General features: G+C 36.1%; 1 protein-coding gene across 1 annotated transcript in view; it reads right to left on the bottom strand.

Annotated features, from left to right (window-relative positions):
• Positions 1–16,226, bottom strand: part of LOC150099904 (adenylate cyclase type 5-like) — a 221,665-nt gene that overhangs the window by 150,504 nt on the left and 54,935 nt on the right. The window contains exons 6-7 of the mRNA XM_090403170.1: positions 9,559–9,795; positions 545–571 (exon numbers count right to left, since the gene is read on the bottom strand). Coding sequence (XP_090259296.1) covers positions 545–571; positions 9,559–9,795 — 264 coding nt within the window. The remainder of the gene's footprint in view (positions 1–544; positions 572–9,558; positions 9,796–16,226) is intronic.

Here is a 16,226-nt window from a genome sequence, read left to right as displayed (position 1 = left end):
GTCCCATCTTCCAATGGCATGCCACAGTCAAGTAACATGGCTTCTTAGAAACCAGATACTGCTTATGATCTTTCATGTTAGGCTCAATGGCATGTCATGGTCGAGTAACCTAGCTTCTTAGAAACCAGATACTGTTTATGATAAGACAGCTAATCCTCTCTGCTTTGTCTGCCAATTGTGGAGTTATTCTGGCTAGCATGTCTATTTTGCAGGCTGAAAAACCAGTTTCTGGAAGGAGAAACCCTGCTGCCTCCATATGAAACCAGCTAACTGTTGTTTCTTCAGTTAAAAAATCTTAATATAGGTTTTTTACATGTAAGAAGGTATTCAAACCATCTGTGCTGTGGAGGCTATTTATGTGTTTTCTATAGGTATTAAAATGACAGCTGTTGCAATGAAATAACTATCACAATTCCTTCACTTTCCTCTATGTAAAAACATGAGGAGCTGTGGGTTAACATCAATACAGTTCAGCTTCAAAATTATAGATCCAATTTCTCATCCTCTTTCATTTATTCCCCTACACCTCTGGTCTTTTGAACACCCTTCCCCATACCCCAAGGATTTCATCCTCCAGTTGTTCAAGAAACACATGAACAGATTCCTTTCTCTCTTAATCACCTGCCCATACACTCAATACTGTCATGTTTTGGTTTTTGCTGCCTCTCATGTGAGTGGATGATATACAAAATATAGAAAATAACAAAAAGGAAAAATCAAGTCTTTAAACCATACACTTTGGACATGTTTCACAACTCATTTGGGAAAGAGCCCTTACATTCTTCAATAACAACCAGAAATATGAATATCTGTTCCATGAAATTCTAATGTAAAGATGCTACAATGGCTTAAAATGTAAGTTTGATCTAGTTGTTCATCTTAGGCCTCCTGCAAATAAAGACTATGCCAATCACCTGCCACTACAATGCCCTAATGAAATGCATATCTCACACATAGTATGCTAACAATAACTAGTCAACCAGAAGATAACTGGGGAGAGGCAATTCATGACTGTTAATGCCATTAGGTGGTAAGATGATTTCCATTGCCCAACATGAAAACATTACCTTGCATACTGGAGGCCTGAAGTGGCTTGAAAAAATTCAATATTTGGTCTCTAGAGCATAGCTTCTAGATTATTAACCCTTAGTCTTTCCCTCCCTCACAGTACACATACACGCAGTTTTAATATTTCATAGGTAGTTTCATATGAAATAAATAAATAAATAAAACATTTGAATGTATGTGCAATATAAAGCTTATGTTTTGTACATCTTGTATTCTATGATGTTATTGTTTCTTGAAAATAAGAAGCAATAAAGTATTTTAAAAATGATGGCAATTACCTTTCCATTAAAGTAAGAAACAATAAAGTATTTTAAAAATGATGGCAATTACCTTTCCATTAAAGTAGTACATGCAATTTCAGGTAAGAAGTTCTAATATTTGGAAAAAATACATTAATTTCTTTGGCTAGGATGCAATATTCTGGATTTAAGTCCTTTATCAGTCTTGATGTGCTTACCCATTCTCCACCAATTGAAGCAAAGTTCCTCCAATAATGATGTGATAAACCTCTTATTTAGGCTTATGTGCTGGTGTAAACTCATACAGTACAAAGAGAAATAATTAAACAACAGCTTTAATCGTTTCGATATTTCATCTCTGTCACAGAGAACTTCAGGAATACAAAGTTAAAATTGTTATAACACATGCACAAAAACATACAAGAAACAATAAATGGAGGAAATGAAATTAAAATATATAAAAGTGATGAATTAGAGTATACATAGGTAACAAAGGTGATGCTACAGTTGTCCACAATTCCAGTAATTATAATTGACAATGAATGTGCTGCTCAGAGTTCATACTTCATATAAATCGCTAGATTATGATCAAACCAAGTCTCAGAAAGAAAAAAAAGTCAAAAAGGCTTCTAAAAAATGTCACGTCTTGGCCTAGAGAAGTTATCAAAAACTCATATCTTTTAGTTTCTGCCTTCCTCAGATATAAGATTGCCTAAAATTCACAAACCCAATCATCCTCTTCATCCCATAGCAGATGCTACCGATTCCCAAGCAGCTTTCATGGTCAAGCTGTAGACTCAAATATTCATCTCTTATTGCAGATAATACAAAAATGTTTCAAAACAAGACATTTGAAACCAATGCTTTAGCTTCTTTTCTATGAAGAATGACTGAAATTTTTTTACAAGTAAGCAAATGTCCTTAGAGAACACAGAGAAAATTAAAAAAGCAAAATTATGCATAGACATAGCAAGACAAAAAAGTAATTGAAAGACTTTTGGAATTATATATATATATATATATATATATATATATATATATATATATATATTATTGTTCATATTTACTAGGTAGATAATGTTATAAAAAATTAGTTTGAATGACTATATACTGAGAATGAAAAAGAATAAGGTTTAATGGTAAAATACTACTAGTTTTGTTGAATAAATCAACTTCTTCAGGTATCACAGGCAAAGAATTATATAAAATAACAGAGACATGATAAAATTACATCAACAGATCTAGTATAAAAGACAATAGTACATTTTAAAACAGGAATGTGTGCTGGAGTTCCAATTGAAGTTGACTACGTGAGTGAGCTGTCATAAGTATACCAATACTGGAGAGTGGCAATGTGTGCATCAGAAAGATTGTAGCTAAGGCTGTTGTTAATATGGGATGAATCGAGGAATATTTCTCTACATTCGATAATCTTTCTTTCAAGTTCATCATAACACACATGGATATTAGAAGTTTGCGGCCAGTCTACGAGGTGTTGGCGGCCTTCATCCGAGTTAATAGAGAAGAGAACATGGCTAGAGAGCGCTGGCCCTGGTCCCATTGTAGGATATGTCTCTTTGGTGTTCTTCCATATGTAAAAGGATGGATTTAGCTGTCTGGTCGTAATATGGTTTGCCACATTCACACAAAATCTTGTAGACTCCTGGATACTGAATAGGGAGATGTTTCACTTTAGGTCTACTTAGTATGGAGCAAAGTTTTGGAAACATAGTGAAGCAAGTTCTAATGTTGAATTTCTTAAGAATTTTTGGTTTTGGGGAGAGAGAGCTGATGTATGGCAACGATATAAAAGCTCTTGGGGGAGAAGAAACTTCAATAGCAGTTGAGCGATGGAAAGAGAAAAATTTATCAATCTTTTTAAGAGAGAAACCATTGTTGACAAAAGTCCTTTTTAGTAAATGGAGTTCATTTTCAATTTCTGTTTCATCTGTTTGTAAAGATCTGGCTCGATGTGCCAGGGTTGAAATAATACCAAATTTTTGTGAAGGGTAGTGATAGGAAGAAGCATGAAGGTATCTTCTGTCTGTCTGTGTGTGTGGGTTTTGATATTTTCAGCGCATCTTGTAAGTTTTAAGTCCAGAAAGGGGAGACAGTCGTTGGATTCTAGTTCGTAGGTAAAATTGATTTTCTCATGAAACTTGTTGAGGTGGTCTAGAAAAAATTGAGGTTGTTGACACCGTGTTCCCAGATGACATCTTGATTATATAGAGAAACCTGTGGAGAATTCATGACTAAATTTAACACACGTGATCCACAGTAGTAGGTTTGTTTGTTTTTTTATTACGTAAATATTTCGTCCTAGGTATTCCTTACTCTAGGCATTTCTTCATAATTCCTAGAGTAAGGAATTATGAAGAAATGCAATCTTGCTGCCACCTACAAATCCATCAACCAGATCCACAACTTGTTACCTTCACCTAAAGACAAACTTTCACCTATGTATCTTAGAACATCATCAGTAAATGGAACTGATGATTCCTAGTATTGTTCCTAGTAGAACAATACTAGGAATGACACAAAGGATTTGGCATCAATTTGGAAAAAATTTGGCATCATTAAATCATTGGTAACCAGAGCACACAGATTTTGTTCCTCCAAGGATTCTCTAAAACAAGAATTGGAAATGATCAAAAACACACCCACTCTAAATGGATACAATCTCAAAACAACTCAAAAAATCATCAGCAACTTCTCCACATATCACCCTAGACAAGAACAAGCCCATAGGATTCCCATACCTTATATCAAAGGCATCTCCGAACGGCTCTCGAAAATTATGAAGAAATGCAATCTTGCTGCCACCTACAAATCCATCAACCAGATCCACAACTTGTTACCTTCACCTAAAGACAAACTTTCACCTATGCTACTGCCTGGTGTATACGAGGTTCCATGCTCCTGTAAACTCTCTTATTATGGACAGACAGGCAGATCAGTTGTTAAACACATTTTGGAACATCAAGACCATATCCGTCTCATCAAACCACAACAATCAGGCATCGCTCAACACTGAGTTGAAAACCCAAACCACAAGATCCACTGGGAAAGATAAAACTCCTACACAGATTTTCATATAAATATGAACGCTTATATAAAGAAAGTGCTGAATCCCTACTTCACAGACCAAATCTAAACCGCAATGATGTTCTTGCCATCCCTAAAGTATGGGAAATTGTCATACAAAATTTTGTAAAAAATAACTTAATTGTAATTTAATTTTAATTTAATTCAATTCAATTTAATTCAGGCCGCAACGTGCCACTGCACGCAATTTTGATTCCATTGTACGTACGTGCCCTATCCTTTGTGTCATTCCTAGTATTGTTCTACTGTACTGATGATGTCCTAAGATACCTAGGACAAAATATTTACATAATAAAAAAAAAAAAAAACCTACTACTGTGGATCACATGTTTAAATTTAATGAGGAATACATCGTCTATATAACGATACCATATTTCGGGTTTAAGAGTTGAGGAATTAATTGCTTTTTCTTCAAAATCCCTAAGAAATATATCAGCAAGAATCGGAGAGAGTACACCGCCCATAGCCAATCCTGAGTTCTGTTTGTAAATATTGTTTTTGAATTTTAAGTATCCTGAATTTACACAGTGGGAGAGTAAGGAAAATAATTTCTTGGATAGTTTGTTCAGGAGAAGATGGAGGACTTCTTGAGTAGGTACATTTGTGAAGAGAGAAACTATATCAAAACTTGCCATTAAATCTGATTTGTTGAGTTTGATGTCTTTGATTTTGGACACAAAATCAGCTGAATTTTTTATATGAGAAAAGGAATTTCCGGATAGGCTTTTTAAAAAGGATGTATTTAGATAGGTTGTAAGTAGGTATTTAGGTATTTAGGTATTTAGATAGGTTGTAAGTAGGGGAGTTTATGCATTCAATGATTGGTCTGAGTGGAGAGTTTAATTTATGGATCTTTGGGAGTCCATATAATAGTGGGATTAGCAGATGAATCGACCTGAGGGAAAGATGGATGTTTCTTGGTAACTCTGAGGTGGTTTTCAGTAAATTGTTGGTTCTATTGTGCAGTTCTTTTGTAAGGTCACTATTTAGTTCAGACTAAGTGTCAGTGTTTAGTAGTTCCAAAATTTTGTTATGGTAATCAGATTTGTCTAAGATGACAGTAGCATTCCCTTTGTCTGCAGGGAGAACGATGATGTCATTATTATTTCTTAAGTTTTTAATAGCTGATCTTTCAGAATGAGAAATGTTGTCAGATGGTAGGCTTGCATGATTTATGGTGAATATAGCTTCCATACGAAGAAGGTTTGCTTCTTGGTTTGGTAATAAGGATGCTGCTTTTTCTATCTTGGTTAAGAATAGTTCTTTAGGTATGCAAGTATGAGCAATAACAAAATTGAGATCTTTAGCAAGTACACTTTCTTCTGCCGATGAAAGTGGATGGGAAGAATTATTTATTACAACTTTTTTTAAAAAGTTAGAATTATGATGGGATGTGGGATGATCCTGCATACATTTTAGGGAATCAAATTTTCTGGTGAGATTAATTTTATTTGTATTCTGGAATTTTGCTGTGAGATTCTGCAGGTTTTAGAAGTGTTGCCAATTTTTGGTTTGTGATGAATAACACACACAAAGAAATATTAGAACACCACAATGTTTTTTTTTTTACAAATTTCCTTGCCAAAAAGAATGTGATGTCACATACACAGGTTTTACTATCAGGTCTTTATGAACAAGACCACAAGAACACTTCCGTGACTATAACAACCATATCCCAGAACATTTAAAACATTTAAACAATAAAAAGAAAAACAGGATACAAAGTACAGGAAAAACTGAAATAGCAGTCCATGCCCTTGAACAGAAACATACCCTGCAAATCGACAAGGCCATAATATTAAACATACAAGACAACAGTGCTTAGAATATAATAAAATTAGTTTAATCCTTTATCCAAGTGTGAGCAAACAAAGTTTGCACCTGAAAGTATCTTCAGGACTGGGTTAAGGTGGTACAACACCAGGGCAACTCGTTGCAAAGGTGGAGCAAGCTACCAGCACTCCTATCTCAGTATCTCCTATATAATGCAAAACATAATGCAAAACACATCTCCTTGCGGATATGTCTAATGTTATGCATTAAGGGAAGGGCCACTACCCAGACTAGTTTCAACCTTTATTGAGGTCTCTTCAGTGGGAGCTAGGCCCAAGTAGAGATACCAGGCAGAAGCATTAGCAGGTCATCTCTACCTATAGGAGTTGCCAAATGGTGTGCCACCCTTTTTTAATAAATTACTCTGGATTTAGAGAAAGATGTTGAAAGTTTATTTTTCACTTGGTTAGAGTATAATAAAATTAGTTTAATCCTTTATCCACGTGTGAGCAAACAAAGTTTGCGCCTGAAAGTATCTTCAGGACTGGGTTAAGGTGGTACAACACCAGGGCAACTCGTTGCAAAGGTGGAGCAAGCTACCAGCACTCCTACCTTAGTATCTCCTATAATGCAAAACACATCTCCTTGCGGATAAGTCTAATGTTATGCATTAAGCGAAGGGCTACTACCCAGACTAGTTTTGACCTTTATTGAGGTCTCTTGCTCCACCTTTGCAACAAGTTGCCCTGGTGCTGTATCACCTTAACCCAGTCCTGAAGATACTTTCAGGCGCAAACTTTGTTTGCTCACACTTGGATAAAGGATTAAACTAATTTTATTATACTCTAACCAAGTGAAAAATAAACTTTCAAAATGCTTAGAATATCGGAAATGATAGCCATAAAATATGACGAAAACTCAATAAATGACCACAAACCCTACATAATCTATGAGAGTTGGAAGCTCCATAACATAAAAATTAGGTCATGACTCCAACCAATAGGAGACAACACAAGCACACCAAAGACAGAAACACCTAGCCGACATGACATAGTCTCCACTTCACTCACGAGTTCCGAAGACGACACATTGTCGAAACGGCTCGCACCCCGTTACTCCCACCCCTGATTTTTTCCCATCAATCCCTCCTCTTCCCCCAAAAATAATTTCTATCTTCAGATCCCTCTCTCTACCCCCCCTTAATAACAATAATAATATTGTACATATCAAAAACCCAGATTTTTCCAAATAATTCTCCACATTACTTTACCCCCCCCCCCCTTCCTTTTAACAGCTTAACAGAAGATGAATGCATATTGCCAGGACAGGGAGACAGAAAACAACATCCAAAAAAAAAAAGAAGTATGTCCAATTTCTCCTATATTATTCTTCATATATTAGTTTTATAACACTTCAATAATGCCCTAAGATTTTAGTAAAGAGCCAATGACATTGTAAAAAAAGGGGCAATCCTATACGAAAGTAAGCTATATTAGCCATTAAAATAATAGTTTATTTTAGTAGAGTAACATGAGAATTTTCCCAGAAATAATACCGAATTTCTATCATATCTGCTTTTCTGCCTACCATCCAACTTCTGCAGACTAATTGCTATTGGTCTTTTGTCGATAGACAGTGTTGTTTGTTCCCCATTTCCATATTTAATTTGTTGTCTTCAATAAAAATTTTGCCAAAAAGCTAAAATGCTTTACTTTGTAGCTTCTCCACTGAAAATGAAATTGTTAGTTTATTTTAATGGTACTGATTACAACATGGAATGATAAGAAAATAAATAATATTTATTAAATTATTAGCTGATATTTCACTGGTATTATATCCAGCATCTTCAGAACACAAGAACGCAGTTTATCACAGTACATGAAACAACAACAATTTGGTATAACAGTGGGACTAGTTTAAAAAAATTGTTGTTTCATGTACTGTGACAAACTGTTCTTATGCTGTGAAGATGCTGGATATAATACCTGCAAAATACAGCTAATAAGTTAATAAATATTATTTTCTTATCATTCTGTGTTGTAATCGATACTGTTAAAATAAACTAACATGTAATGCCGACACCTTTCCACTTGTTTGAAATGGAGTTGTTTTCAATGTGCCTATCTGTTTTCATAGTTTTTGTCTTTTTATTGATGATTTTCATATTAAACTTTTATATTAAATTCAGATACAGCAGATCTCTGATTTAGTTAAAGAATCCTAAAGAACTGTACTGGATTTATTATACCATCATCTGTTAAAGAGACAAGTCTAAGTGAAATTCTGGCATTAGGTTTAATGTCACTTTCCTTGATAATGTAATTTTATTATCTTTAAACTGATTTTAAAGTTGGATTAGGAATGAAATAGTTGATCAGAGAACAGCTATAGATATGAACATTCTGAGAAAAACTGGAGGGGAGGTGAACATGTAGTATCAATGGCAATTCAATGGCAGAATCTTATTAGAAACTTGACAATGTCAGTGTTCAAGAATGTGTCAAACAGAGCTAATCTAAAGGTGGTATGGTCAATTAAACTGCATGAGAGAGGTGAGACCAGCAACATAAGCTTATGTCAGGAAGATCAGGATCTAGGTGGATTGATGCAGTTAGTAATTTCTTAGATCAAAATATAAGTTTTGACAATATTGGAAACCTGACAAATAGATTAATTTGGAAAAATATTATTAATAGGAAACTAATAATGATATAAATTTAATTATGCTGTGCTATTACAGTAATCTTAAAAAAAAACCACTAATGCCTTTGATTTCCCTTAGGGAGTAGGTGAGGCCATTTTAGCCTTATCTAACCTTTTGGAGACTGAGAAGGCAGTTCAATCTTCACTGAAGGCCAATTACAGATAGCTGGCCCAATACTATCACTAACAATATCTGGCATCCGGTGAAGAGAGGCAGCTGACAAGTGCCACCATCTCGTGGTCCCTAATCCTAACACTATATATTTATTGTCTGAGATGGTGTGGATTTTACGGTCTATTTTCATGAGTTTACCAGATGAAAAACCTGAGTTTCCAGGAGAAAAACCAACTTACTCATGCCAGAGATCGAATAACTTGGGAACTGGTCAAAGAAAGGCTTAGAAAATGTTCCTCTAGTCGGCAACTAGATTTGAATCCAGGTCTTCCTTCGGGCAATCAAGCACCATGGAGTGCAAACACTACTTCCAATGAGCTACACAGGCTCTCATAGTATTCTATATGTACTTTAAAAGTACACATATCAGAAATTGGTGATAATTATTGATAATTATCGATAATTATCTAGACATGTGCGAACAGATCACAATTGGCATGCTAAAACAAACTTGGTACTGAATCTAAAAATTTGTTGAAGAGACATAAAATTTACCTTTCTATATTATGAGCATCAGCATGGCCCATCATCCTCATTTCCTTTGACACACTGTTCATGTTGGAATTCTGGTGAGGTCGAACATTACTGAGGCGGTTTTTCTCATCTTCCACTATAAGAAATGTCTCAATATTATGATCTTGAAGATATATATGGCGCTCCCCACCATTGCCTGGTTCAACTTCATAATCACCATTCAGACAATTCAATGTTTCCTTAGTGATATGGATACGCCTACAAAAACAAGTATTTTTTTAAATTAATACTTAAATTTGTTAAAACAATATTCACTTTACTGAATTAAATATATACTTTTCCATAAAAATCCAAGTTAATTCTAAAGAATCTATGTAGTACTGTTGATCAAATAAATAGTTTAATTGCTAGTAGACGGTTTGTTATAGTGAATGTCATTAGACAAGGAACTGAAGCTAAAAAATTTTGGCTAAGAATTTTTTTTTCCCCAGGGTGGGTGGCAGGGATTTGTTATAGTAAGTGAATTCAATATAATAATGTTTGCTATAATGAACATCAACTGTGTTTGTCTGATTTTATATCATATCATAAAATCATATTTCAGTCTGTGAAATACTTCACAAGGAAGAATGTGCAGTAATATTTAAAATTCTTTCCTAAATTTCTATTAACTAGAGATTGATTATGCACCAAACATCAAATAATGAGGCCAAAAGATGAATGAGCATAATTCAAAAAACGTAAAGAATACTTCTGATTTATAAAAAACTCACATAGTTAATGGAGAGGGTGGAAAATCATGGTGCAAGTGGTGATTTTTTATATATATATATATATATATATATATATATATATATATACTAGGGGGGCTACCCCCCCTGGCACCTACACTGCCACTGCTCAACCCCCATGTTCCAGACTGGTAGGCCAGTTCTCCTGGAATTCTGATGACTCAACACTCAGGATAGCCCCTGAGTTTCAAAACGTTTCGAAAAACATGACAAACAAATGTAACATAAAAAGGCTTATCATTTTTTATATATATATACACACACACACATATACACTGTAAAAGAGAGTTGGTTAGCAGTGCCTTTTGTTTTAATGATTTTGGAGGAGAGTGGAAGAATAATAGTGGCCAATTCAGCAGAGTACTGTCTATGAAAGTATCTGTAGAAGAGGCACAAGGCAAAAACTAAACGTCTCTGAGAAAGAGAGTGAAGTGAGTTTGTGAGAGAGGATCATTAATTACCACCCCAACCCAAATATGGAATGAATATTCCATGGCTGGGTAGATTTGCGCTTTGTATAGAGTTAGCAGATGTGAAGTAGTGCCTTGTGCAAAAAAGTACAAAAAGTTTTTGGCAGCTGCAGAAACTATAGTTGAAATGTGGTCGTGCAGGAAAGATTGGAGATGTAGGTCAGCCCAAAATAAGAAATTTGATCGTGTTTGGATATTTCAGTATTACTGAAGGTAAGGGAGAGGGATGTGAGCTCTTTCTTGTGAGAGATCAAACAGAACCGAGTTTTGGTGGATTGAAGTTTATAAGTTTGTCCTTGCCCCACTAGGATATAGCTAGGAGATCTGAGTTCAGGTCATTAGTCATGGGTAGATCTTGAGGAGTCTAATACTTGAGTACTACAAGGTTTGTCAAATGAAAAAGGAGAAATGGAGTGTTACTGTCATTGGCAAAGCTATGGATAGGATTGGAAGTCTGAGAGAACAATATATATATATACATTTATATACAAGAGGAAGAGAGTGGGTGAAAGAACAGAACCCTGGGGTATCCCTGTGCTAGTGGGGAAATCTGAGGAGATTACAGCATCCACTATGACATGCAGTGAGTGACCAGTGAGAAAGTTGATGATCCATTGCAGAGTGAGGAAGGCAGACCATAGGATGGCAGTTTGCTAAGCAGGCCCTTATAGCAAACCTGATCAAATGCCTTTGAAATGTCGAGGGCAACCACGTGAGTTTCTCCAAGGCCTGAGTCCAGAGGTGGGTGGTGAAAGCAGCAAGAAGATCAGCTGTAGATCGTGAGTGATGGAATCCATACTGTTGTTCACTGATTGATTAGTATGTCTTTAAATGGTTTAAGAGTTGGCTATTGATGACCTTCATAATTTTAGAGAGAACAGAATTGAGAGCAATTGAATGGTAGTTTGTTGGTTAGCTTTTATCACCTTTCTTTGGGATGGGCTGGATGTGGACCTGTTTCCATGTTATAGGGTAGATTGAAGAGGCAATACAGGATAGGTGTTAGTTCTGGAGCACAATTTTTTAACACAATTGGTGGGTTACCATCAGGACTAGATACCTTGTTTGTATTAAGTATTCTTCAGATTACTTTTTTGTCAAAAGACTATGGGAGACATGAAGGGAGCCATTCCTGGTGGAATGGAGGGGACTTTGCCTGGTCATCAATGCAGGAGTTGGAAGGGAAGAGTGATGCCAGTAAATTGGCCTTGTCTTTAGGTGATATAACTACAATAACATCGGAATGTAAAAGTGGTAGAAACCTGGGTAGACAGAAGTTGTGCCTAATGGCTTTGGCAAGGGACCACAAGGAGTGACTGCCATTTTGGCAGGAGGTGAGTTTGCAGCATTTGGCCCTTTCAAAATCTGACTCTGACTTGGTGATGATTCTTTTGCAACTATTGTGAGCTGCAGTATAGTCAGAGTAGGAAGCTGGAATTTTGGTCTTGAGTCATTCGTGGTAAGCAGAGGTTTTTTTCTTTTACAGCATTGGCACACTTTTTTTTTTTTTTTTAAGAACCAAGGCTTGGATGGTAGCTGAGAATTTGGAGTGGAATAAGGGATGAAAGCCCTCATTCCTGTGAGGATGATTTCTGTTATCCAGTTTGAGCAGGTGTTTGGATCAGAAGAACTGAAGCAGTAGTCAGACCATGGGAAGGAGGAGGAGAAGTCAAGGAGGTCCTCCCATTTCTTTACATACTCCTAGACGTATCTGAAGAAAGCAAACTCAGCTATTCAGTATATAGAAAGCATATATGCGCCAGAAGAAACCTCCATACCTCATCTCACCACCATCCCACATACAAAAAAAAAAAAAAAAAAAAAAAAAAAAAACAGGAATTATTAAAATACTAAAATATGATGAACATATTTCTAGCAACACAGAAAAGAAGAATCATGAACTTAAACACATCAGTTACACTATCTCAAAATGGATATAGGTACAAAACAATGAACAAGATCTTGCAAAACCCTTCCCAGACAATGACAAGAATGCAATGGAATAGTAACTCTTCCTTATACCCAACATGTAACAGACAAAATTTCTGAAATACTTTGACAACACGACATAAAAATAGCATTCATTCCACTATGCAAGTCAGCATGAGAAACTATGCATTATGTTGTTTACATGGTTTTTACATCCTCCTAAACTACCTCCACCCACCCCTTAAAAAACCAGGGGTATATGAAATCAAATGTATATGTGGCATACATTATGTAGAACAAGCAGGATTCTACAGAGGAATTCACAGGTCAGAACATGTTTAATGATGTGGAAAATAACAGAAAACACAAATCTGGATTAGTCCATCATACAATACTTTCAACAAAGGTCATCCTGTACTATGGCAGAAAACAGAAAAGTCATATGTGGACCATAACCACTTTGTCAGAAAATTCCAGGAAGCTTCAGAAATCATGTGATCTTGAATTGATCACTTGAGTTGTGGGCCATATGCAGACTTCTGTGAGGAAAGGATATATGTGGAAGTACAAGGCTAGTGATTATGACAAGCTTAGGAGACAGCTTGGAGCTATAGCATGGAATGAGGAGTTCAGCAGTAAGGAAATATATGTTGCTTGGGAACTGACAAAGAAATGCTGTTATGTATTTCTTTATCAGTTCCCAAGCAGCATAGAATATGAATGTATTCCAAAGGTCAAAGGGCTGAATAAAGTAGGTGTAAAATGGATGAATGATGGGCTTAAGCATGAAATCTGGAAGAAGGCACTTTGGAGGCAGTACAAGATGAATTATATAGAAATAATAATCAGTTACACAAAGAGTATAAAGAACAAGCCAGGAGACAGTAAGGACAACAAAAGTGCAATATGAGCAGAAATTAGCAAATAAGGTGAAGAAAAGCCTAGAGAGTTTTTTTTAGATATGTGGCAAGTAGAAGGAAGAATAATTATGGTAAAATGATGTGAATGGTAACTGAGAAGACATTGTTGAGGTATTCAGTGATCGATTTATAAGAATGTTTCATCCCTCATCAGAGCAAAATCATGAGAAACTTAAGTGTAGAGAACATAGGAGAAGATGACTTAATTGTGAGTAGGAAGGAGGTATTTAGGAAATAAATAACCTCGATGTCGATAAGGCAATAGGATTTGATGACATCACCACATATCTTAAGGAAATATTCCAAGGAATTGGCATGCCTGTTTAACAGGAGTCTTACAACAGCACAGGTTCCAAGGGAGTGAAAAGAAGGCAAAATTGCTCCACTGCATAAAGCTGGTGATAAGGCCATGATTACAAATTATAGGCCAATCTAGATATCTGTAGTTGTGGTGAAGATACTAGAGAGATTGGTGAGAAGTAGGATACAGAAATCGGTTAATAACAGCAGTATTCTCTGCAGTTATCATCATGGGTGTGTTAAAGGGAGATCATGTTTATACTAACTTACTCATGTACTATAACAAGATGACAAATGTCTTCGACAAGGGAGATGCATTTACAGTGGTACACTTAGATTTTGCAAAAGTTTTTGATAGACTGCCACATGACAAGATGTTAAATAAATTTCAGGACCATTGTTGTTCCATTTGTATATTATTGATATTGGGATGGGCTTAACTGGTGATATGCAGCTCTTTGTAGATGTTGCAAAATGGGGAGAACAATGCATAGTCAAGGAGATGTTATGGTCTTACAGGAGGACTTGAATAGATTGCATGAATGGGCAGAAGTATAAAGTTTCTCCACCAAAAGTGTAAGAGTTGTAAAAAGAGAGTAGTGCAGAAGTGTAAAGTTTTAAAGTTTCTCCACCAAGTGGAGAAACTTTTAAAACTTTAGATCTGGAAGTAATGTTGGACAAGGACCTAAATTCAGAGGCCACATTGGAAAAGTTGTGATGATGTCACATCGGATAATGGAAATGATACAGAAGACCTTGACATGCAGAAATAAAGAAGTTATGATGCCATTGTAATGACCTTGATCAGGCCTCATACGGATTATTGCATCTAAGGAGTCCTTAGACTCATCGAGGGAGGCCCTAAACATCATATCAAGAACAACTATTTGGCATTCGCACAGTATCTATCATACTTTGCTTTGAACTCATTTACAGTCATGGCACCCACACAAACTCTGGCAGCTTATTCCACTCATTCACCACTCTCCAAGTAAAAAACCTAGTTCTAACACCCTTGTTAACTACACTCTTGCTCAGTTTCCATGGATGGCCCCTAGTTCTCCCATCGCCAGACCTGTTCTGAAAAATTTCTTCTGAATTAATCTTGTAAAAACCCTTCAGTAATTTGAATGTCTCAATCATATCACCCCTTTTCCACCTATCAACCAATTTCTGTAACCCACAGATCTTCAACCTGTTCTCGTAAGGATCATTCCATAGACCAGCTATCATCTTGGTCACTCGCCTCTGGATCCTCTCTACCTCCTCCCCATCAAGAAGAAACCCAGAGGCCCAGTATGATGACAGATTGAGAGAATGTAAATTGCAAAGCCTCATGAATAGGAGGAGAAGGGGGGGGGTTGAGATATGATTATGATCGAGACATATAAGCTAGTCAGGAGTTATCAGGTTGACATGTGAATTTTCATAGAATGGGAGGGGGGGGGACAAGAGGCCATCCCAGGAAACTCTATAAGGGAGGGCTGAGCAGAGGAATTAGGAGCAGGGTTTTTTTTTACATGGAGAGTAGTTAGCAAGTGGAATGCACTTCCTGAGTGTGTTGTGAATGTAGACACATTGAATCAGTTTAAGGCACAGTTTGATGAGCTTTGTGTGTGTGTGATAATGTGTGCCTACCACAATGAGTCTCTGACTTCACGGAAGTCAGATGCAATAAGAACCAAGGCATCATCTTGCATCAAGTCTAGTCATTGTTCATCAAAAATTTCATATACACACCTTGGACATGATGCACATTGAGTTTTGCAATATGATAATTCCAGCCATCATACATTGATTATTAAAACAGTTTTCAACTGTTGTTCTATTCTGGCATTAAACTCTCATGCTGTTCAACTCATAATAACAAACTCTCCAAAGAAGTGTACAAAAGGTATACAAAACTACGAGGGTTGTTTGAAAAGTTTGGTAAAAAAAATAAGTTAAACACATTTTTTTTGGAAAAAATCACCTTTTTTCTCAACATAGTCTCCATCGAGGTCTACACATTTGGTCCAGTGAGTTTGCAATTTTTTCATCCAATCTAAAAAAGTAGGATTTGTCAAAATTGTGCAAAATAGTCATTGACAGCCTTGATGAAATCCTTGTTTGAAGAAAATTTTTTCCCAATGAGCCAAATTTTTAAGTTTGGAAACAAGAAGAAGTCACACAGGGCCAAGTCCGGAGAATACGGTGGATGTGGAACCAATTCGAACCTCAATTTGTGCAATTTTGCCATGGCGACGGCAGATGTGTGGGAAGGTGCATTATCTTGATGA

Source organism: Typopeltis vanoorti, chromosome 13, assembly GCF_054136105.1.
Source record: "Typopeltis vanoorti isolate ZY-2024b chromosome 13, IOZ_Tvanoo_1.0, whole genome shotgun sequence".
Taxonomy (NCBI): domain Eukaryota; kingdom Metazoa; phylum Arthropoda; class Arachnida; order Uropygi; family Thelyphonidae; genus Typopeltis; species Typopeltis vanoorti.
The sequence above is the reverse complement of the archived record's forward strand: the minus strand, read 5'-3'. Positions and strand labels throughout refer to the sequence as shown.